General features: G+C 41.2%; 1 protein-coding gene and 1 non-coding gene across 2 annotated transcripts in view; both read right to left on the bottom strand.

Annotated features, from left to right (window-relative positions):
* The window catches only part of ZNF609 (zinc finger protein 609), a 195,947-nt gene that overhangs the window by 30,436 nt on the left and 139,571 nt on the right, over positions 1-25,940 (bottom strand). The window contains exon 3 of the mRNA XM_068963906.1: positions 23,346-23,571. Coding sequence (XP_068820007.1) covers positions 23,346-23,571 — 226 coding nt within the window. The remainder of the gene's footprint in view (positions 1-23,345; positions 23,572-25,940) is intronic.
* On the bottom strand, positions 453-580 carry LOC138074756 (small nucleolar RNA SNORA19). The gene has a single exon (XR_011144568.1). It is a non-coding gene; the product is annotated as a small nucleolar RNA SNORA19 (small nucleolar RNA).

Here is a 25,940-nt window from a genome sequence, read left to right as displayed (position 1 = left end):
CAGGGGAGCCCCACTGAGCCGCTGCACTTGCCTGTAAAAGATGAAAAATAACCTGTGCTCCCCTGTCCAAACCCCAGTGATGCTGTATTAGAAGAGGTAAGATCTACATTTTTTCCTTTTACCTACATAAACACTTAGTAGGTTCTCAGTAACTGCTGAACAGCATGAATGACCCCAATTCTGGTTCAATCCATCAAGGCAGGGTTTGGATAGGCACCAGATCTCACCGTTGACTGATGGGATGACAAGGGGAATAGGAACTCCTCAACTACTTACGTAAAAATTCCAGTTACTTTCTGATTACCAACCCAGTGTGGCTCACCAAATTTCCAGCAGCATGAGGGTATGCGCACACAGGTTAGAGCTCAGGAAAGAAGTGTTGGAAAGCCTAAGTGACAACATCCTTATCAACAATAATCAGTTTATGGTATTTGTTTTGTTTTGTTTTTTGCTGTTGTCTGAAGGTGACTGACAGCAATGGGTAAATTAAGTCATGCTGCTAATTTATCTCCAAAGGTTTATTTAACACATCAGAAATATTTTTTCTCTTAACATGAAGAAAAGTCAATGAAGTGTGCACAAGTTTATGGTATTAAAATGTAGTGTAAAGACTTAGATTTTCTTTCTGAACAACAAATACAAGGAAAGGGGGGGGTGTCTTAAATTTCTGATGCTTCACTTCATGTTAAAATTCTACTTCTTCAAAATCACCTTAGGATTAGACACTGTAAAAACCCAACATGTTTTTATTACATTGGGTTCATATTTAAAAGCAAATATCTCAATTTGTCCAACCAACCAAAACTGCAGTCAGTTCAAATTCTTGCCTTTTACTTATGTCCTACTGTCAGACAAAATCTGTTTTAAGTTTGGCAATAAGCATCCATCTTCCCCTTTCATCTATGAGATGAACCATCAGTAGTATCCTAGACAGTAACCATCATCACACACTGAATATGCCCACTGAATGAAGGTTTAGACTACAATTTAATCTCCTACCTTTGATTGTGTGGATCACAATAAACTGTGGAAAATTCTGAGAGAGATGGGAATACCAGACTACCTGACCTGCCTCTTGAGAAATCTGTATGCAGGTCAGGAAGCAACAGTTAGAACTGGACATGGAACAACAGACTGGTTCCAAATAGGAGAAGGAGTACGTCAAGGCTGTATATTGTCACCCTGCTTATTTAACTTCTATGCAGAGTACATCATGAGAAATGCTGGACTGGAAGAAACACAAGCTGGAATCAAGATTGCCGGGAGAAATATCAATAACCTCAGATATGCAGATGATACCACCCTTATGGCAGAAAGTGAAGAGGAGCTAAAAAGCCTCTTGATGAAAGTGAAAGAGGAGAGCGAAAAAGTTGGCCTAAAGCTCAACATTCAGAAAACGAAGATCATGGCATCCGGTCCCATCACTTCATGGGAAATAGATGGGGAAACAGTGGAAACAGTGTCAGACTTTATTTTTTTGGGCTCCAGAATCACTGCAGATGGTGATTGCAGCCATGAAATTAAAAGACGCTTACTCCTTGGAAGAAAAGTTATGACCAACCTAGATAGCATATTCAAAAGCAGAGACATTACTTTGCTGACTAAGGTCTGTCTAGTCAAGGCTATGGTTTTTCCTGTGGTCATGTATGGATGTGAGAGTTGGACTGTGAAGAAGGCTGAGCACCGAAGAATTGATGCTTTTGAACTGTGGTGTTGGAGAAGACTATTGAGAGCCCCGTGGACTGTAAGGAGATCCAACAGGTCCATCCTAAAGTAGATCAACCCTGGGATTTCTTTGGAAGGAATGATGCTGAAGCAGGAACTCCAGTACTTTGGCCACCTCATGAAAAGAGTTGACTCATTGGAAAAGACTCTGACGCTGGGAGGGATTGGGGGCAGGAGGAGAAGGGGACGACCGAGGATGAGATGGCTGGATGGCATCACGGACTCGATGGACTTGAGTCTGAGTGAACTCAGGGAGATGGTGATGAATAGGGAGGCCTGGCGTGCTGCGATTCATGGGGTTGCAAAGAGTCAGACACGACTGAGGGACTGAACTGAACTTTGTTGAGGAGGCTTCCCAAATCCTAAATGATACAAAAGGATGCTTAGTCCTACAATGGGTTAAACGCTTTGTTGCTTTCTCTGATTTTTTTTTTTAAATTTTTGGTCGGGGAGGTGGCATGTACATTATTTCTATGAAGGCTTGATGGCTTTCAAGATAATAGTTTCTACTTACTGTGTTTAAGAGCCTTCCATGTATTATCTTATATTTAATCCTCTCAACAACCCCAAAAGTATTATCATTCCCATTGTACAGATGAACAAATGGAAGCTTAGAGCAATTTGTTTCAGTGTAACACAGCTAAACAAGATGCAAAGCCAGGATCTGAATCGAAATCAGTCTGGCTCTAAACTAGAGCCTGTATTTTTAACTACGCTGTCTCACAAGATGAGGATATACTTTTTTGGTTCTCAGCAGCTCACATTTCCAGGTGTAAGACACTAAATAGTTCATGTACTATACTTGAGAATAAAATTGTGGACTAGAGTGAAAGCCATCAACACTTACAGGTTTATTTTTGGCTGAGAAGCAGCTCATTGATTTTATGTTTGATCTCTCTCTACCAGAAAAGAAATAGAAGCAGCAATAAAAACTGCATATTGGTGGCAAAGAGAAAAATATATGGAGTAGAAGAGGCAAGAAGCAAAAAGAAAATGTCAAAGTAAGCAAAAGGCACCAAGAGGATAGAAAAAGAAAAAAGAACAGGAGTTAGAAACTCAAAAGTCCAAAGCTGCAAGGTTATCATGAAACACATATAGTCATTCCTCAGTATCTGCAGGGGATTGGTTCTAGAATACCTCCCACCCCTTGCCCAGTACTAAAATCTGAGAATGCTCAAGTCCGTAATATAAAACAGCACAATATTTGCATATAACCAATGTATATCCTTTCATATATATTAAATCATCACTAGAGTACTTATAATAATTAATACAATGTAAAAGTGATATAAACAGTTGTAAATAAAATGCTAGCAGTTCCCAGTGAGTGGCAAATTCAAGTTTTGCTTTTCAGAATTTTTTTTTCCCCTGAAGATTTTTGTTTCATGCTTGGTTGAATCTGTGGATTCAGAACCTTTGCATAGGGAGGGCCGTGCAAAGGGACCCTTTGCAAAGGGAAGTGTGTTCCCTTTGTCTATAAGTATTTTATTGATGACACGAGAAATGAAGCTCAGTTCTTAAAGAGCTGCAAATTCTCATGTCTTGGGCTTCCCAGGTAGTGCTAGTGGTAAAGAACCTGCCTGCCAATGCAAGAGACACAGGAGACATGGGTTTGATCCAACTGCAAACATCCGTTGGATTACAGAAAAAGCAAGGGAATTAAAACATCTACTTTTGCTTCATTGACTACACTAAAGCCTTTGGCTATGTGGATCACAACAAACTGTGGAAAATTCTTAAAGAGATGGGAATACCAGACCACCTTAACTGTCTCCTGAGAGACCTGTATGTAGGTCAAGAAGCAACAGTTAGAACTAGACATGGAACAACGGACTGGTTCAAAATTGGGAAAGGAATATGTTACGGCTGTATATTGTCACCCTGTTTATTTAACTTACATGCACAGTACATCATGTGAAATGCTAGGCTGGATGAATCACAAGCTGGAATCAAGACTACTGGGAGAAATTTGAACAACAAGAGATATGCAGATGATACCACTCCAATGGCAGAAAGTGAAGAGGAACTAAACAGCCTCTTGATGAAAGTGAAAAAGGAGAGTGAAAAAGCTGGCTTAAAACTCAACATTCAAAGAAGTAAGATCATGGCATCTGGTCCCATCACTTCATGGCAAATAGATGGGGAAAAAGTGGAAACAGTGACCGATTCTCTTTTCTTGGGCTCCAAAATCACTGCAGACGGTGACTGCAGCCATGAAATTAAAAGATGGTTGCTCCCTGGAAGTAAAGCTATGACAAACCTAGACAGCATATTGAAAAGCAGAGACATCACTTTGCTGTCAAAGGTCCGTATAGTCAAAGCTATGGTTTTTTCCAGTAGTCATGTATAGATGTGAGAGTTGGACCATAAAGAAGGCTGAGCACCAAAGAATTGATGCTTTCCAACTGTGGTGCTGGAGAAGATGCCTGAGAATCTCTTGGACTTCAAGGAGATCAAACCAGTCTGGAAATCAACCCTGAATACTCACTGGAAGGACTGATGCTAAAGCTGAAGCTCCAATAGTCTGGCCACAGAGAAGACTCCTTAGAAAAGACCCTGATGCTGGGAAAGATTGAGGGCAAGAGGAGAAGAAGAAGAAAGAGGATGAGATGGTTGGATGGCATCAGTAACTCAATGGACATGAGTTTGAGCAAATTTGGGGAGACAGTGAAGGACATGGAAACCTGGAGTGCTGCAATCCATGGGGGTCACAAAAAGTTGGACATGTCTTAGCAACTGAACAACAAATGAACAACAACTTACCTAAATCAATCATGATACATCCTTAACATGGAACAATGTGCAGCTATTTAAAATGTTATAGCAGACCATTTAATGTTACAGGAAAGTGTTCATGGTATTTTCCTCTATAAACAAAAAAGACTACAAATATAGAGAGATGGGCACCAATTTGTTAAAAAAAAAAGTATATGAATAACATAACATAATTATAATAGTGGCTTTATCTCTGGGTGATTTATGACTTTCTTCTTTGCAATTTAGGATTTATCCTTTTTCTCTGATTTCCAAATTGCCAACAATAAAAAGCTGTTACTTTGTGAGGGGAACCATCATCACTATTATTTTCAAAACATTTTCATCAACTGAAACAGAAAAGCTGTAACTTATATTCCCTCTGCCCCCTACCTCCTAGTAACTCGATTCTCTCCTTTTGGTTTTTATAAACTTGCCTATTCTAGATAGCTCATCTAAGTGAAATTATACATTTATTTTTTTCTGTCTGGCTCTTTTCACTTGGCAAAATATTTTCAAGGCTTACACACACTGTAACATGTATCAGAATTTCATTCCTTTCTATTGCTATTCCACTGTAAGTATATACCACATTTTGTTTATGCATTCATCTGCTGATGGACACTGGATTGTTTTCATCTTTTGGCTATTGTGAATAATGCTGCTATGAATATTCCTGTGTACAAGTTTTGTTTAAATACCTGTTTTTCAATTCTTTTGGATGCATACCTACCTAAGAACAGAATTCCTAGATCGTTTGTTAATTCTATGTTTACCTTTTTGAGGGACCACCAAACTGTTTTCCACAATGGCGGTGACACTGTATGTTCTCACCTGCGGTCCACAAAGGTTCCAACTTCTCCACACCTTCTCCAACACTTATTTTCCATTTTAAACATACAGTCATCCTAGTGGGGTATGAAGTGGTACATCGCTGTGGCTTTTATTTGCATTTCTCTTATTAATTACCCTGAGCGTCTTTTCAAGTCAAGTCCTTTGCTCAGTTTTAGCTGTTGCCTTTGTTGTTCGTTTGCTTTTGGGCCACGCCACGCAGCATGCAGGATCTTCCCTGACCAGAAACTGAAGCCATGGCCCCTGCACCGGGAGCACGGAGTCTTCACCACTGGACTGCCAGGGAAGCCCTCTCACTTAGTTCTGAAGTGGGTTGTTCCGTTCTTTTGGTTGTTGCTGCTGTTGAAATGCAGGAGTTTTTATATATGCTGGATATTAATTATCAGGTATATTATTTGCAAATACTTTCCCCATTTTGTGAGTTGTCCTTTTCATTATCTTGATAGTGTCTTTTGATGAGCAAAATGTTGTAATTTCATGAAATTCAATTTATCTATTTTTTCTTTTTTTGCCCTGTGCTTCTGGTGTCATATCCAAGGAACAAAGCATCACTTTTTAAATCATTTTTAAAAGTGTAACTTTAAAAAACATCAGGGGGAAAAAGTAGTTTCTAATAGTGGAGTAGAAAATGTAGGAGGAAGTATAGTTTATTTTCTCTCATTCTGAATACAAAGCACAGCATAACACAGCTTGAAACAAAGACTGTTTTAAGTATCCAGATTCCTCCTCTTACTACAACATGACCCGGGAGAGGAGCTCTTGGTCCAAAGGTGCGTATAGACGCCTCTCTACTTCATGAATCAACTATACCTCAATACATGAAAACAGTTCAAATCAACATTAAAATGTTTGGGGGAATATAGTGAAAATCACCATAAGAATTACTTCTTGTACAAAAAAGATTATATTGGATCAAGGGCTCGTCAATTTGTCTCACCAACTACAGATGGCATGTCAGATCTTTGTTCACTGTCCAGTTTGGACTTAAAAACTAGTAAGTATACTTGGCAACAGCCCTTTGGTATCAAATGATTTTATACATTTTATGCAATTTACAATTGATCCCCAAGACTCACATCTCAAGAGAAGCTCTGGTAAAAAGATTTACTCCTGGGTGTGTAAACATCAGTCCTATTATTTAAAACAAAACAAAACAAACCTGTTTCTTTGTTAGTCTCTTCTTTAAAAAGCTTGTCACCTTAGAAAAAGAGCTAAACCTGATGGGAATGGTTAACAATAAACACTAAATTGTTAATTGCCAAATTGTTGTTCAGTTTAGTCCTATCTGGGCTTCCCTGATAGCTCAGTTGGTAAAGAATCCACCTGCAATGCAGGAGACCTGGGTTCAATCCCTGGGTGGGGAAGATCCGCTGGAGAAGGGAAAGGCTGCCCACTCCAGTATTCTGGCCTGGAGAAGCCCATGGACTGCATAGTCCATGGGGTTGCAAAGAGTCAGACACAACTGAGCAACTTTCACTTCACTTCACTTAGTCCTGCCCTATAGAAGCTGAGTATACTTCTCAGCTGTGCTCTTTGCTTTCCTGGTAAAGTCCTCCTTACCCCTCCCAAGCCTCTTATCTGGGCCAATGGTAAATAATCACAATATAATGCCACCACTAAATAATCAAGAGCCTACTAATGGGCTCTGTGTAGTCCAAGTTCTTTCTAAAGGAGAAAGACAGACGTGTTTGTCTACTACTGTTAGGAGGGAAATGCACCTATAGCAAATCTCAGCTCCCAGTCAACACCAGTTTCAGGTTTTCTAGTCCTCTCTAGCGACACAGATAAGAGAAAGAGATCATAAGAAGGTCAGTAAGTCACAGCTTCTGGAAACCTGTAAGCATGCCTGCAGTTGGCCAGTAGCAGTATAGTACAGGTAACCGGCTAGGAGGGGATTACAAGGGGCTGCTGGTGAGGAAGGCTGGCTTGAAACTGTGGGTACTGCTACCTCCATGGAAGCCTCAACTAGGGCAATAGCTCACTTCTCATAGCTTATCTCTGGTACATTATTGAATAATATTTAATCTTGCCAAGTGATAAGAGATTATGCAAATTTCTGAGCCCTGTTTCTTCCAGGACAAAAGTTCAAATCACAGATGCAGAGAAAGCGTGAATATAATCAGAAATTCACAAGAGTGAGCAGCATTCAGAAATTCTGAAAAGACCAGGGAAAATTAGGACCATCTGTGTTTCATCTACCAACTGAGATTTTTTTCCCTGTAAGTTGGTTATTATCTGAAAACCACTTTTTTATGGGTTTGCTATGTAGTAACATCAGGAACTTTGGTAAAGAGTACCATATTTCAAGAAAAACTCTAGTCCCAAATCTGTCTACTGCAGTGAAAATTATTAGAAAGAATGTTTTGCTATCTATAAATTCTATGTCTTATCAAGCCTCATGCAGGCAGAACCTAAAATCAGCTAAACAGCAACATTTCCAGGTTTTTATCTCACTTATCCTAGGAACTCATTCATCTTCAAGTCATAGATTTGACTGTAGGGAAGGATCAAATCATGTATGGATCTTTTAAAACCAGAAACCCAAAAGCAGACATGTGGTTATTATTCCTTTAAAGAGAATACCTGAATACTTTCAAAGAGAATCTACACTTTCCAGGAGCCCTTTACCCACATTCTAAGTAGAAATCTGTGAAGTTATCCATAGAGCAATTTGGGATAAAGTCTTCTGCAGAAGTGTTTGAAACCTAAGGAGCGTCGGTTCCCAACTCACTGCACATTGGATGCACCTGGAGATCTTTAAAAAAAAATACTGACATCTGGCTCCCACCTACAGTCATTCTAATTTCATTTAACTCGGTGAGACCTGAGCATCACGGCTTTTTTAAGTCCCTACCCCCACATTCTAATGGGCAGCAAAAGTGTTCTAGGAATGACAGAAAACAAATATCCTAAGAAAGTTATGACCAACCTAGATAGCATATTGAAGAGCAGAGACATTACTTTGCCAACTAAGGTCTGTCTAGTCAAGGCTATGGTTTTTCCTGTGGTCATGTATGGATGTGAGAGTTGGACTGTGAAGAAGGCTGAGCGCCAAAGAATTGATGCTTTTGAACTGTGATGTTGGAGAAGACTCTTGAGAGTCCCTTGGATTGCAAGGAGATCCAACCAATCCATTCTGAAGGAGATCAGCCCTGGGTGTTCTTTGGAAGGAATGATGCTAAAGCGGGAACTCCAGTACTTTGGCCACCTCATGCGAAGAGCTGACTCATTGGAAAAGACTGATGCTGGGAGGGATTGGTAGCGGGAGGAGAAGGGGACGACAGAGGATGAGCTGGCTGGATGGCATCACTGACTCCATGGCCGTGAGTCTGAGTGAACTCCAGGTGTTGGTGATGGACAGGGAGGCCTGGCACGCTGCGATTCATGGGGTTGCAAAGAGTTGGACACAACTGAGTGACTGAACTGAACTGAACCCCTTATTTCTGGGATCCTCTGGGGCAGAATGAGCCAAAGAAAGTGCAAAGGTAATACCCATCAGCCTGGAACACTGTTCACATGACTATGGTGTTTTCTCTCCACAGAAATTCAGGTTAAATAACAGAGACCAGCTAAAACCAAGTACCAATTAGGGGAGTAGGTTAGGTAGATCTGATGCTAAAACTCTAAGCAGGAAAGCTATATTCGAGTATACATTAGAGATATAATGGAACATCCACCCAGTGTAATCCACTCCACCCCCAGACCATGGGGACCAAGAGGTTGAGGAGGAAAGCTAAAGATCTAACTGTTCCTCCTCCCACCTACAAGTTCCCACACCATGGAAACTGTTTAAGTGTAACAGAGGCTGCTTCACCACACCCTTAAATCTCACACCCTCCCTTTCCTCTTGGTAAGGCAACCACACTGTATACCCACAGTGAGAGGTGGCTCAGAGAGACCATCACGCCTTCAGTTGTCCATCTGAAGTCTTTATCTGAAAACCTCTGGGTCTAAGAAGGAAGGTATCATCTCAATGGGACAGTTTTGAGGAAATACTTGCCTGGGGTTGAGATGGAATCACACTTGGCCACAGTTTTACTGCTTTTAAGACCTAGTAGGAAGAATCATGATAAGAACATAGCTAGGGGATAGCCTACAAGAGGTACTTTTCCTTTCAGCCCTCTTCAGCTAGAGGTTGAGAGAGGTAAGTAACTGCTGAAGCTTCTTTGTCTTGCTGGTAATCTCCACTTGGCATTTTCAGGGTTTGTTAACAGAGCAGAACTGAACCACACTGTGGCTCTCAGAGCCGGGGAGGGGAGGGGGGAAGTAATGTAGGAGAGGAACAGCTGGGATCATGGGGTGGATGCTCTCCTGCCCAGACTGGCTTGGGAAGCAAGGCCTCTCATTAGTATGTGCCGTTCTAGATTTCCTTCCTTTCTCTAACTTGTGACAAAAATTATTCTGAAATTGTCGATGGCCTCTGTTATGGGCTGAATTGTGTCCCCACCACCCCCAAAAAGGTACACTACCGAAGTCTGAACTCCCAGTACTTCACACTGCGACCTTATTTTGAAACAGGGTCCTTACAGAGACAATCAAATTTCAGTGAGGTTATTTAAGTGGGCTCTAATCCAATATGACTGGTGTCCTAATAAAAAGGATAAGCTTGGACACTGTGACAGATACGCTCAGAAAGAAGAAAATGTGAAGGCACACAGGGCAAAGAAAGCCACGTGAGGGACTTCCTGGCAGGCCAGTGGTGAAGACTCTGCACTCCAATGCTGCCACTGCAGGGGGTGCGAGTTTGATCCCTAGTCTGGGAACCAAGATCCCACATGCCACGGTGTGGCAACAAAAAAGAGAAAAGAAGGCCATGCAACTGGAGAGATGGCACCTACAAGCCAAGGGACACCAGGGATTGCTGGCAAACACCAGATACTAGAAGAAGCAAGGAAAGGCTCTCCCTTTGAACTGTCAGAGACAGCATAGCTCTGCCAACACCTAAATTTCTGACTTCTGGCCTCCAGAACCATGAGACGATAAATTTGTCATTTTAAGTCACCCAACTTTTGGTACGTTGTTATGGCAGCCCACCAACAGCAGAGTGGTATTGATTAAACAAGTCAGATTTTACTTTAACAAGCTTCAGTGAATTACTGCCACTAGCCAAGGAGATTATAGTCCAGGTCAGTCAGCCAACAAGGTAGGTGGAGAACAGTGATGATGGCAGCAAATCATAAATCTTGGGAACTATCTCACAATAAACATGCCCAAGCTCCATCCTGAACCAGATGATTCAGAATATGAGCATGGGGTCGGGGTGGGGGGGGCGGATGGGGAGGGTAGCTAACATGTATTTTAAACAATCTCCTCAAGTGATACCACTGACTTTCTCTGATTTTGCACCACCTGCCAACTGAGTAATACTAAGCTTAAATAAAAGGATAAAACTGTAGGTTTTCCCCTAAATTGATCTGTAGATTTAATGTAATCCCAATCAAAATCTCAACAGGTTCCCCCCACCCCAAGTAAAAGTTCACAAGCTGATCCTAAAATTTATATGGAAATGCCAAAGGCCAAGGACAGCCAAGGCAATCCTGAAGTACCATGAAGTTGGAGGATTTACACTACTAGATAGCAAGACATATACAGTTCTAGTCATTTAGACAGTGTAGCACTGACACAGACTAGACACACGGGTGACCAGAATACAAGAGGGCGCCCAGAAATAAATCCACTTATGTACCAGTTGGTTTATGACTTATGTGACACTGAAGTCCAGTGGGGGAAAGGATGGTCTTTTCAGTAAAGTGCTAGGTCAGTTAGGTATCCATATGAAAAAACAGAATCTTCACTCCTTATTCACACCCTAAACAAAAATCAAATTCAGATACATTACAGATCTAAAGGTGAAAAGAAAAACAATACAATTTCAGGGAAAAAAAAGAGAATATCTTCATTATTTTGGGAAAGGCAAAGTTTTCTTAAACAAGACACAAAAAGCACTAACTTTAGGAAAAAAAAAACGAAATAAAGAAAACTAGCCTTTATACAGAGAACTTCCATTCATGCAAAGGTACCATTAAGAGAAAATGCAGGAAACAGGAGAAGATATTTATGATACGTATATCGAACAAAGGACTCTTAACCATACTATAAAGAAAACTCCTAATAAATCAGTAAGAAGAAAACATACAGCCCAATTCAAAAACAGGTAAAAGATTTGAACATGTACTTCACAAAATGGGATTTCCAAATGTCCAATAAGTATATGCTTAATTTCATGACTTATCATAGAGATGCAAATTAATACTATAGTGAGATACCATTACCCATCAACCAGAATGGCTAAAATGAAAAAGACATAATGTTAAGTGTTGACAAGGATACAGAGCAACCAGGATTCTAACTGGAAGCAGGAGTTATAAATTGGTTCAGACACTTTGGGAAACTGGCAACATCTATTAAAACTGATCATATGTTTACCTTATGACCTAGGAATTTCATTCCTAAATACATACAGAATAGAAATGTGTACATATATTCCCCCAAAAGACATGTAAAAAATTTTCACAGCAACACTTTTCATAATAGCTCCAAACTGAAAACAACCCAATGTCCATCAACAACTGAGTAAATAAGTAGTGTTATATTCACACTACATTCACAAAATACTGTTTAAAAAAAAAAAAGAGAAAAAATAAAGTACAACTACATGCAACAACATGATGAATTTTACTGGCATAATGTTGAACAGCTATAAGGATATACAAACACACGAGAAAGTACATATTCTATTTATGTTCAAAATGGGTAACACTAATCTTGAAAATTCAAGGACCTGTATAATACTTCTATTATTGTTGAATAAGATCTACTAACATAAAAACAAAGACTTTGGGTCTGTGACTCCTGTAGATCAGTGCCAGAATCAGCTGAAATGCAGACCAGTTTTATCCTTTAGGCAGTCTGTCCAGCCTCCAGTGTGGCAGACCAGTCTGGAATCTAAAGCAGCAGCATGTGAGGGTGAGGGTGGGGGTGGGGTTCCCACTTTCTTTCTCCATATTGATACTTGATTTTGGTAGATTTAAAAAATACAACAATTCAAAGGAACAGAGTAAAAGCTAAAAAGCAGAGGCGAGTTTGCTAAATGGGAAGATGCACTGTGTTCCAAGTGTACTGAATGACATAGGAAAAATTTCAAAAGATGGGAATAATCAGAGTCAAATAAGGAGAAAGCATGTTGTTCACTGATTTAGTTCAGGGTTAAAACTTTCATTTGATTATGAGTTCAATGGGGGTAGAAAATTATTTGATAGCAGTCTTTTCGGCTTTTTTGAGACATCCTAAAGAGAAAATAGAGTACAACTTGTGGGAGGGGAACTGCTCAATTTCTCACCATAGCCTTTTTGTCATAGACCTTGTTGCTATGGAGAAGGCCATGAAGGCAGCAACTGAGGGAAATAAAGGATCTGGCAGCAGTAAGCACAGGGACAGTGGTTTAAACAGAAATTCCTTATGTAATTAGCAAGTAGCAGCGCCTATAAATGACACACTTTCCATTTTTTCTTAACCCCTAACCCTCTAAAAGTACATGGGCCTGGCTTGCCACTATAATTTCACTCAAATACAGAGGAGGCTAAATGGGCCTAACAAAGCCCAAGCCTGGCAGACAAACACATGGCCATTTAGCAGGGCTGCCTCATGCCAGGGGGAAGCATCTACCTACCCACCCTATCCTGGGGAAATTATCTCCAGCTGCCTAAATTACAAAGTTGATGCCCTATGATTTCTTTGTTCTGTAAAGCCTAAGGGAGATGGGATAATGAAGTAGCAGAAGAGGTAGAGAACGGCCTCTCGTTTCACAGAGTAGTCAAGAGACAGAGAGGGGGTGCGAGGCGAGAGAGAGAAAGAATATGAGAATCTCACTGGTGTCATTAAGGGGCAGCAGCAGCGACCTGCAAGCAAAGCTCTGTCTAAACTGGTCTGAAACTACTGCTGTGGGAGAAAAAGGCTAGTCGCCAAGTTTCTTAACAGCTTCTGCCCATCACTGTTACAGAGGCTTTATCAATCAGGGCAGGGCCAGGACCTGTTTTGAGCAGCACTGTTAGCACTGAAACAGGAGGGTACGACAATGTCTTCCAGCAGATCTCGCCACAACCAATGATGAACAAAGACAATCCCTCTTCTGTTCCACACAAATGATCAGAGAATCATAAATATCAGAATAGAAAGAACCACAGAGCTATGCATCCAACCTCTTCATTTTATAAATGAGCAAACTAAATCCCAGACCAGTTAAATAACCTCATCAACACGGCAAGAAAATGCGAAGGTGTCTAATAGGGTCTTTCTCCCTTGGAATCATACATCAAAGCTGAATTAGCTGAGGACAGTGATCAGCCCCCCACTTTAGACCAGAGCTATATTTAGTGCCTAGGTGTCACTCACCAAGGTTTACACAGAAGTACCAGGAACTAAACCATTTGTTAGAGGATAGCATTAGGAGCAACATGGGTCTTTTTTTGAGCCTACCTGAGAAGCGTTTGTTACTGAAATATCAAAAGAATCTCATTTGAAATAACCCTTACCTATCTGGCAAGCCCAAATCCTGGCCACCTTGTTGCCTGATTGTCCTTTGCTGGCGGGCAGGGAGGAGGTATGTAAGAGTGCACAGAAGAATCTCTGTTTGGAGATTAGTTTATTTTGCAATTTGCAACTCAAAAAATAGTAACTGAAATTTTTCCTTAGGGCTTTGGGATTTAAATATATGACAGTGGACAGATAACACGATCCATCAGGGTATACAAACATGTAACTGCCCTAAAGCATCCCCTAGGAGTAAACTGCTAGGTGGGAAGAATGTGCTGGCTGTTGCTTTGCTGTATAGGAGGCGCTGGGAGAAAGTTAAGTATTGATTTCCCTACTGTTTCCTTTGTGTGCCTGCTGTTGCCATGTGGTGGTCTGTTGCTATGAAGATCTGTGGTGCCAGACAATGGCTGCTAGACTCTTTATGACTGTGCTATGGGTACAGCTGATTCTGCAGGAGTCAGGCTGGTAAGCAACTGGCTAAGCAGTGGAGAAACCCCGGTCACTGTGCACCATCTCTCTCTAGGTAAGTGCTGCCAGGGGCGAGGCTGGAGGTGAAAAAGGATTAATTAAGCTAAGGAAAAGGAAAAATCAGTAGCTGAGACCTGTCTTAACTGTTCAGTGTGCTTGTGCTTAGTCTCTCAGTCGTGTCCAACTCTTTGTGACCCTGTGGACTGTAGCCCACCAGGCTCCTCTTTCCATGGGGGTTCTCCAGGCTAGAATCCTGGAGTGGATTGCCATGCCCTCCTCCAGGGGATCTTCCCAACCCAGGGATCGAACCCAGGTCTCCCTCATTGCAGGCAAATTCTTTATCATCTGGACTACCAGAGAAGCCCAAGAATACTGGAGTGGGTAGCTGTTCCCACAGGGGATCTTTCTGACCCAAGAGTCGAACCAGCGTCTCCTGCATTGCAGGCAGATTCTTTACCAGCTGAGCTATCAGGGAAGCCCCAACTTTTCAGTACAAATATCTAAAATTAGATTATCTCACAGTTCACATACATAGTTTCTTACATCAGAATCACAGAGTAACCAAGGGTAACTATCAAGGTTATCATTTTCATGCAAGATTAATGGATAGCCTCTTTGTTTTAGTGAGAACAACAAAGACCCACAGCTGGGATCTGTAAGCAGATGAGGATAAAGAAGCGCTGAAGCAAGGTCTCAGCGGAGCTACCACAGGAAAACTAACTTCCTGCTAAGCAAAACCACTGCCTACTACTCTGAAAACTTCAGCCCACAGACCGAAGTACAGGGCTCAACCACAGAGTCTGAAGCAGGGCCAATTGTTCTGCTAGGTAACAGGGGCCACAGTACACAGAAGTCACCCTGGGTCTTGGAGATGTCACCCATTTACCTGTCCTCATCCTCCTCCATAGATAACCTTTCTTTCCATCTCAGAGCACATACACACTTTCAGAATATGTGTAAGTTAAAGACCACCTAGCCCCCATGATGTTCAATATGGTAAACCACTAGCTATAAAGAATATTTAAATTTAATAAAAATTAAAATTCAGTTCCTCAGGTCAGTGTTCCACAGTTCAGATGCTCAAATATCATGTGTCACTAGACTATTATTTTGGAGAGTCTCCTTCCTCCACAAAAAGTTCTACTGGACAGGGCAGATCTAGCCCAAGGCCCCATAAATTAGAAATCTCAGGCCAGGAGAAGTTCAGAGACTTATCCACGATCACACAGCTTGCTAACTGTATAATCTGTTCTGGAATCCAACTCTCCAGACTCTAGTTCAGAGGTATTTGTTCTGTACTACCATGCCTTTCAGTTCAGTTCAGTTCAGTTGCTCAGTCGTGTCTGACTCTTTGCGACCCCATGAATCGCAGCACGCCAGGCTCCAAGTCGGACACGACTGAGCAACTGAACTGAACTGAACTGAGGCCTCCCTGTCCATCACCAACTCCCGGAGTTCACTCAGACTCATGTCCATCAAGTCAGTGATGCCATCCAGCCAGCTCATCCTCTGTCGTCCCCTTCTCCTCCTGCCCCCAATCCCTCCCAGCATCAGAGTCTTTTCTAATAAGTCAACTCTTTGCATGAGGTGGCCAAAGTACTGGAGTTTCAGCTTTAGCATCATTCCTTCCAAAGAACACCCAGGGCTGATCTCCTTCAGAATGGACTGGTTGGATCTCCTTGCAATCCAAGGGACTCTCAAGAGTCTTCTCCAACACCACAGTTCAAGAGCATCAATTCTTTGGCGCTCAGCCTTCTTCACAGTCCAACTCTCACATCCATACATGACCAGTGGAAAAACCATAGCCTTGACTAGATGGACCTTTGTTGGCAAAGTAATGTCTCTGCTTTTCAATATGCTATCTAGGTTGGTCGTAACTTTCCTTCCAAGGAGTAAGCATCACTATTATTCCTTGAAACAACTCACCTTAAACAGCTGCAGACACTCCTAGCTGTTGGACTAAAAATATATACCCTGATGTGGAGCTGGGGATGCACAGCCTTTTCATGTTTGTGCGCATATATGACAAAACCTGTTTCAATCACAAAAATCGAAAACTTTCTCCTACCCACCAAATCATTAATCTAGAATTCAGCTTTGGAAGACAGGCCAAGCTTATCATAGAGCCTTTTCATACCCTCTGGCATACCAGGGATTTGTACTCCTTCCCACTTCAGAACTGTGGTCTTAGGGCTTCCCTGGTGGTCCAGTGGTTAAAATCCACCTTGTAACGCAGGGGACATGGGTTCTATCCCTGGTCCAGGAAGATCCCACATGCCTTGGAGCAACTGAGCCCTCATACTCCAACTACTGAGCCCACAGGCTTAGAGCCTGTCTATGCTTGACAGTAAGAGAAGGCACCACAATGAGAAGCCTGCACACTGCAACAAATAGCACCCCCACTTGCTGCAGTTACTTTTAAGTAAATCTAAAAAAAAATAAAAAAGTATACCCCATTAAAAAAATTGATCTTACAGCATTACAACTTCTGTCTGATACTTTGTTAAAGATCAGACCGATTTCAGAGATGTTTTAAGAAGGTTTTCTACGTGGAATGGGAGGATGAACCTAGATAGATTATTATCAAAACTTTTTTTTTTTTACCAGCAGAATCCTCTTCAAACATAGTTTTACAAAGGAGCTTAACATATAAATCATCAGAAAGTAGTACAGCTCTGGGTTGCATCTGGCTGGGTAGCAGAGGTGGAGCTGGGACCTGCCCACTCAACACTTCTCACCCCTATGACTGCTTCTGAAGTTCCTCCATGTTCATGTTCCTCAGAGAATAACTTCAAACCATTTCCTCTGAAAATGTCTGAAGGTTCTATCTCTGACTTTTATAATCTCAAAAGACTGAAGGTGGAAGTCACTGCTTTTTTTTTTTTTAAAAGAAAGTATTTAATACCTTACTAAATCCCTCATTATTTCTGACCAATACATAGCAAATGAGCCCAAGAGAGGCTAATAAAAAATTACCATTTTTACCTACATGCCTAGAACACATGGGTACAAGCACAATTTAATCAAATATTTACTGATTATTTTACTTTTGTGTAAAGACTGAATTAGTTCTTGGGAGAAATAAAATGATACATAAAATGTGGTTTCTGGTTTCAACCATCTTATAATAAAGGAGAAAAGATGCATAGGAATTGTGGGTGGCATATATTCATGTCACTGTAGTCCTAGAAGAAGAGAAAGAGGATGGTGCAGGATAAATGTCTGAAGAAGTAAAGGTCAGACTCCCAAAATTTGGAAAAAGGAAATTCACAGACTTACGTGAACCCTGAAACAGGATAAGCCCAAAGAAGTACATGTTAGACACATCACACATCATGATCAAAATGCTGAAAATGACAGAAAAGCTTTGAAAGCAACCAGGGGAAAATAACATATTACTTACAGGGGAACAACTTAAGTACACTTACAGGTGTATTTCTCAGAAACCATGATAGCCAAAAGGAAGCAAAACACTTTTAAAATGCTAAAAGAAATGTAAACCTAGATTTCTATATAAGAAAAAAAATTTTTAGGAATAAAAGTGAAATAAAGGCATTCTCAGAGAATTAACAGGCAGTGGACCTGCTCTGAAAGAATTAATAAAGGAGAATCTTCAGACAGAATGCAAACAACAGAGGGGACTCAGAACATTAGGAATAAAGGAAGAACAACAGAAATGTGAAGTGTCTGGGTAAATATAATAAACTAGTTTCTTGAATTCTTTAAAATATAAAAGATGACTGAAAGGGAAAAAAATTTAAGTGGTCTGATGGGGTTTTCAGTGTATTAGATGTAATACATAAAACCAGGAGTTTGTAAACTTTTTCAAAAGCTTGACAAAAGGAAATGGCTTAGGTGGGAGGCAGATGCTGTTTTAGTTTTCTCCTTTGTTTTCAAGCCTGAAGAGTACATGTGATAGCTAGAGCTACATTAGCAATTCTGCAATAAGTAACTTGAAGGAGCTTGGAACACTGATTACACTGAAGCCATCATACCAGCCTTAGATTGCCTACCTTTAGAATTTTCGTACATTTACACCATTTTCTGTTTCTAGCAGCCAAACTCCATTCTTAACTCAATGCTTCCTCAACTTTCCCCACAGTGGCACACACAGTAAGTGAAAAAACATACTCTGGATGAAGCTGCTTGCCCGGAGGAAAGGGACTAGGGCACCAGCTGGCACAGGTCCCATCCTAGAGGACACTGGGACAGAAATGACCAATCAGCACCCTAAAACCCGTCAGCAGTTTCTAGCTAACGAGTACAAAGAGGAAGGGGGACTGACACAAAATCATCAGAGTGACCAATTTAGAAACGTGGGAATCTGGGGAAGTGCAGTATTACAAAAGGAAGAGAGGTGAGTTCAGAGAATGAATAAATAGCAGAGCTGCTAAAAGCCTAGGAAGAGCAGAGAGAAAGACCTAGGAAGAGCAGAGCTTTGGAAAGCAGATGTTCACTGGTATGAGAAATGTTTCAGTCAAATGGTAGCAGAAGAAATCTGACGGCAAGACATTAGATGATACTGGGCAGGTAAAAAGAGACTGAAAACAGCAATAGCAAGAAGTGAAGAAAAGGGGAGAGGTCAGTAGATCAAAGGGGTAGCAATGATGAGGAAAATATTTTCACTATAAGGAAGTACTGAAGAGGGAAAGAGCTTAAACAGAAGCGGAAAGCATGAAGATGAAGAAAAAAGCAGATAAAATTCAAGGTGTCAAGTCAAAGAATCTTTGGAATAAGAGAAAAAGGAAGCAACAGCATAAGAAAAATACACTTTAATAAAGAGGAGGGAAGCTAGAGGACTTAGGTGGGTGGCTTTGATCTTAGTTATTTAAGAGCACAAGGAGAGAATGAATTGGACTGATGAAATCTTGAGAATGAAGTAAGTACTGTGGAATGCAAATGTAATAGAGAGATGAAGGGACTGCCAAGCAGCACTGCAAGCTCATTTTATGTCAGCCAGCATAAACTCGCATCAAAAACAGCTCAGTTTTGTGAATTCTTTCATTGTCAGTCTAGGATCGGGGGCTGAAAAATGGGAGGTGGAGATTTCCTGAATTTGAGACTGGCAAGATAAGCAGATTTATTTTCTGTTCCCTATCTTTCTTTTCTTTCTAGTTGCTCAGTCGTGTCGGACCCTTTGCGACTCTGTGGACTGTAGCCCACCAGGCTCCTCCATCCATGGGATTCTTCAGGCAAGAATACTGGAGTGGGTTGCCATTTCCTTCTCCAGGGGATCTTCCTGACCCAGGGATCGAACCCAGGTCTCCCACATTGCAGGAAGACGCTTTAACCTCTGAGCCACCAGGGAAGCCTGTTCTATATAAACAAGTGTATAATAAAATTTCATCAATGATATTAATATTTTCAGTCTTCACTCTCATGATTGGTATATGAAACCATTCATTTTCAAGATGCCATAGTCAACTAGTATTGAATCCATGCTGATTTCAAGGTTTAAAGCTGTAGATTATAACTTACAAGCTTGGATATGTCCTTATTGGTCATCCAATTCCACTAGACTTAAGATATGAGGTAACTAAGGTCCAAAGAAGTTAAGGAACTTGTCCAAGGTCACAACAATAGTGGCAGAGACATAGAGCTCTTCTGATTTTCACTCCAGGGCTCTTTCCAGTATATCACAAATTTGTCTAGAAAGCGTATTTGCCAAAATATCACTAGTGATGGCCTTCGACCTAGTGCTGCAGTCTAGAAAGGAGAATCTGTAGCACTTCCTGGAATTCTTATTTAATAAGTTAGCTCTGCCTTTCTTTAAAATACCATAGAACCCAGTAAGCAATTTTGCCTCAACAGAAGTATATGGTCTTATACACTGAGGTTTCTTATACATTGTCTCCAAGGACCGTGGGTTAAGGTAAGATTTGTGAACCAGAAATAGAATTGGGACCTGTTATTTTGATTTGAAGTAAGGTAGGACAAGGTAAAATCAGGGAGAAGCAGACCTCTGCATAAATGCTAAGACTACATCTCAAAAAAGCAAAGGAAGACAAGACAGTCCAGGTTATACTTGGGTCTTCTTAATAGTCCTAAAGTTGAGCCTAGTTAAGGAGGATCTTTGTAGATGCCGAGAGAATTACAAACAACCTAAAAAGAGATGAGATCTGCAGGAATTTCAAAATGCCTGCAAGGTAAGGTTTATAGTGAGAAACAGGAAAGAAAGAAGCAACAATGCAGAACAGGTAAGCAAAGAAATCAGGAAGAACTCAGGCCATGACCCCTACACCTGTTCTCTGCAAGGGGGCTCAGTTCTACAGGGAGGGCAGGACCCTCCATTCCCCTCGGAGGCCAAACATTTATAGTTTCTCTCTAAGGCAGAAGAGCTATTCAGTTTGAAGACAGTAGTCTGCTGGGCAAAGAGACAGAAAGTATAAAAAACTGGGGTAGCAGACAAGAAACCTACACAGCAGGAAGGACATTTTTTTTAAGTGTGTGTGTATATATATATATATATATATATATATATATATAGTTCTTACTATTAACTTGAAAACGGACTCAGTATACTAGGTCTTCTAGATTTGCCAAGAATGACCCTTGCAGGAAATCTCTGTTATCTAAAGATGAAAAGGAATGTGAACCAGCTCTGATCCCAATTCAGACCTTCGCCAACAGACAGGACAGGTGAAGGCCCTCTGGGATGGCCAGAAAGCAGAGTAGAGTGTATCACTCCAGAATAGTTCTCTTTCCCTTGGGAGGAAAGAAAAAGAAGAGAAGAATAAGCCCTGAAACATAACATGTTAAGTGGGGGAAAAATATTAAAAGTAAGAGAACTAACATCTTACAGGTTTATATAAATTGGAATGATCTTAAACTTGGTAAAAATAATATTTATTCTGAGTTTCAGAGAAGGTATAGAATTCTGGAAAGTATCTAGTACATATATACTAACATAGATCCAGAAATGACAATGAAATGGTATAAGCATCCATTCGTTCAAATAAATATTTAAGTATTGGGGATATAATAGTACGAAGAAAACAGTCCCTGAGCTCGCAGAACTTTTAGAACACTGGAAGAAATAGACATTAATAGAAAAATGCTGGGATTTCCCTGGCGGGCCAGTGGCTAAGACTACCGTGCTACCAATGCAAGGGACCTCGGTTTGATCCCTGCTCAGGTAACTAGATCCCACATGCTGCAAGACCTGGCACAGCCAAATAAATAAGTAATATTTTTTAAAAACAGAAACATAAAATTATATACAATCTTACAAATTGTGGTAAGTGCCGTGAAAGTACACAGGGTGCACTGAAAGTGTGTAACTGGGGAACTTGCTAATAGGCTGCCAGTGACAACCAGAGAGTCTTTCATAACAAGCAATTAAAAAAAACAATCTTTGCTAACATCCCCCTAGTAGGGAGGGAGAACAAGAATCCCCAGATAAAAAGGTAACCATTGTTCTCAGGAGAGGGAAAAGGTTATTAGCCTCATTCTCACAGTTTTTATCAGGTTTACATACACGAAAAGTGTATTGCCCTTGGAGAAAATCACTACTATAAAGATGGGTGGAATACAGTAAATTGGCAGGAAATTGATGTTTTTGATCTTCAATATACTGAAGCAACAGGCCCTGAAGTTTGCTTGGTGGCACAGAGTTGTGATCTGGATATGTTTGTAATTCCAACAGACTCTCGCTGTTCAGACATGTGGCCATAGGCAGACGACATTTTTAAAATCAGAGATAGCCACTTGTGATTTCCAAACTGTATACTGCATACACACTTACAGTGTCAACCTCTAGGTCAACCTCTCTCTTCACGGTTTCTAACACAATGGGATTATTTTCTTCTTTTTGCATTATGGTCTCCAACACACAATAAAACCTCATTGGCAATGTTATTCTGAGAGCTGAAACTTTACTATATTGCTAACAACAAGAGAGCCAAGAACACAGAATTTTTAACCTGTATCACATCAGTGCCTACTGCATGGAAAACTGAATCACAACAAAATATTCAGAGTAACAGAGATTTTTATTTTTTTACTGGAATGATTAAAATGAAATGCCTGAATTTCCATGGGCAGACTGACAAGATAGCTTATGATAATCAAGAGATAATTAGCTGTGCTCCTCTGGGCTTCTAAACTCCTCAGAGTGGTGATGCTTTGAAAGCCTGGTTACTGATGCAAGACCTGATGGGACTCTGAGGCCCAGCCTCTCTAACCACACATTCTTTGACATGGACTTGGATTCTTTTTAAAAAGAATGTATACTGAAGTCAAATTGCCATAGATGGTACCAAGGGGATCTAAAATATCTGGTTAAGTCCCTTTGCACCCCTAATTTTTCAGGGTAACAAACTTTCAAAACAGAAGAGATTCTGTTGTCAGGGACAAGCGGAACAGACATGCAGCAGCAGCCTACAGTGAGCCAACTGCTTACTGAACGCCTGACAACAAGAGCATGCAAGCGGTTCCCTGTGGCCTAGGCCTACAAAACCTGAACTAAGTGACAGATGCACAAAGTGGTGCGGGTGGCTGGGCAAGGAGGCAACTAGTAGGAAGGAGCTGGCTGTGCCTCCAGGTGTTAAAAAAGGCAAGACTTGCATATTCAATGAGTCAATACTAAGTCAAGTCAAGACTGACTGTTTTCCATTTCCTTGACTCCCACAGCTGCCCTTTTATTACTTTTTCTCTTCAAGCCTGACCCAAAAGTTCATGTATATTCAAATTCTCCCATATAAAATGATAGAGAGGGAAATGGTACAGATACAGTTTGAGCTATATGGCCAGCACCTATCAAACGACTGCTTAAGTACCACGGCCAACACTGCTGAATGGCTATGAAGGGGAGATAATTAATTTAAAAAAAAAATGGCAATCTCTAGAAGCCAAGCAATTTTACAGAGAAGTTTGCTGTAATCCTCTGGGTAGGCATCACCAGCAAATGATGGTCTATGAGACTTCTAATAAATACTTGGTATTATTTACAACTATCAGCCCTTGTTGACAGAAGCAGGTTGAGAAGGTACAGGAAAGCCACATGCAGTACTTACCGTCTTCGGTTTCCTGCCACACGATGCCCTCGAGGTTGACACTTGTCCCAGGTTCGCAGGGGCCCAGGCACTCAGGCTCTGTGGCCAGAGCCACATCACATGTGTTGACCCCAACGGATCGGGTACGAACCATGATCTGCTCGCAGGGGGACGAGATGTCATTACTGACCACTGGCACCAGAAGGTGCAGTGGCAGCACTGCCGGTGTGGAGACAGGGGACTCCATCTGCGGGGGAGAGAGAGCAGATGAGCTGCAAGAACATTCACAGGAAACAGCTTCTCTGCATTTAATCTAGTCCTACATCCTTTCCTGCCAGAAAGCAGAGGGCTTTAAACATAAGACTTTAGTCCTTATTTTCAAGTTCTAGCTCATGATACCACTATAAATCTAAGCGGTTTAGATGAGTGCACCCTGGGCTAGGAGAAGTCTTATTTCTTATTAACGGCCCTCCTCATAAACTGTGCTTGGCTAAAAGTGTATTAAAAAAATTGTCTCTTTAAAAAATCTGCTGAAAGAGAATCAGGGCCAGACTTCAACAGCAAGAGAAGAGAGCACACAGACTGATGAGAAAGAAAGGCTCAGCTTCTGAGGCATGTTCTACTGCTGCCACTCTGCCTCTCTGCAACCTATCATTCAACAAATAATACATTAATCAGGTATAAAACCCAAGAATACACATGGGGATAAAGAGAGGGAGAAATATCCAGATCCTAGGAATGCCACTCCAGGAAGACTGGAGCTTCACTTCATCTTTGGGTAGAAGGAAACGTACTTAAAAGTTACAGGAGGGCTGATGGGGGTTTCTAACCCATAGAGATTATAACAGCAATAGGTTAATGACAGTGATAACAATAATGATAGGTTAATGACAATTCACATTTCAGAGTGTGAATCTAACATCAAATGTACAGAGAAGAAACAGGAGGTACTGTTACTACCCAGAAGCCAATCCACAGCAGTCTGCACATGAAGCTGAATACACACACACACACACGTAAGAACAGTCAAACACAAGAACCAGCAATCTGGGACTTCCCTGGTGGTCCAGTAGTTAAGAGTCTGCTTGCCAATCCAGGGAACATGGGTTCGATCCCTGGTCCTGGAAAATCCCACATGTTGTGAGGCAACTAAGCCCGTGTACCCCAGCTACTGAAACTGGGCACCCTAGAGCCCATGTTTTGCAACAAGAGAAGCTACCGCAATGAGACGTTGATGAACAACAACTAGAGAGTAACCCCTGCTCCCTGCAACTAGAGAAAGCCTGCATGTGGCAGCGAAGACCCAGCACAACCCCCACCCCAAAAGAACCAGCAATCTCTACCACCAAAACTAGACCCTCTCACAAGAATGCAATTTTACCTAGATTCCAAGAAGAAATTAACACATCTAGAGTTAAAAGTTGTATCAAAGAGCAATAATCCCTTAATTCTTTAAAGCCTAGCATTTATCAGGTTGACAAAGTACCAATTCTGAGTTAATAGTGCCCACATCCTAACTACACAGTGTCTGGCACATGCAAAGGCACTCAGCACACGCTGACTGATCCTTCCTAAAGATGATGTATGATACCAATCAGAAGACCTAAAAAAGAGGAAGGAGCCAAGGATTGGGACACTCTTTCCCTTGTGAAAGACCAGGCTGACTATACTCCTTCAGCAGGCCCACATTCAGAGTGAGGCGCCCATGCACCCATTACCAAAGCTGCTGCAGTTCTGCGACAGGACTCTGGTCCTGAAATAGTTTACTGCATGACCACCACTCCACCTATAATCCGTCTCCCTCATTTTAAACACAAACATGCATGCACAAACATCTTCCTGGCCTCAAACACTACCCTGGAAGCCGAGGTCTGGGGATTGAATCCATTCTCTATAAGTAGCTCTGACTTCTTTGCTTAAAAATCAACTGGTATTTGCAGATCATCACTATCAGAGTCCACAGAATGCTAAAACCCTGGTTCTGATTAATTCTGGTCCCCGAATAGCTGCCAAAACATTATCCTTATCTGTTTGTGGTTACACACATCCACCCTGTACTTTCCTAACTCCACCCTTTTCATTAAATGAAAGTGGAAGCCTGTCCAGTGAATCTTCTGCATAATGATAAATGTCAAGAGGTATTTTTGCTCTTTTGTACTCCTGAAAATCAGGCATTTCTAATTCAGTTTGACAAACTTCTTGGGATGTGTTAGATCCCTGAAAACCTCTTTAAAATTTCTAAGCACAGATTTGAAGGTAAAATAAACTGGATTTCCTACTCCTGTGTAGTGCTAGACTCTGGGTCTAATCATTAAGCCCTCTCAGGAATGCTTTTAGATGGTGGTTCATTAACTCTTTGGAAAGAAAGTTTCCTAGAGGTTTCACCCATGAGAATTATCAGGAAGGGAAATGAGAGAGTATTCAGACCATCTTTACTCTTGGCCTCACCCCTGTTTCTTGGGTTTTTCTCTTGGGGAAGAACTGAGATAGAAGTAACTTCAGAGTTAGTTAATATGTGCATTTCCTTTGCTTAGAATTTGTCCCCTTTTCTATACCTTTCTTCTACTAGCAAGAGAAATTCCTGCAAAGTCCTCTTTCTTGAACCAAGAAACCGGC

This window comes from Capricornis sumatraensis, chromosome 2 (genome assembly GCF_032405125.1).
Source record: "Capricornis sumatraensis isolate serow.1 chromosome 2, serow.2, whole genome shotgun sequence".
NCBI lineage: Eukaryota > Metazoa > Chordata > Mammalia > Artiodactyla > Bovidae > Capricornis > Capricornis sumatraensis.
This window is presented reverse-complemented; position numbering and strand designations above follow the sequence as displayed.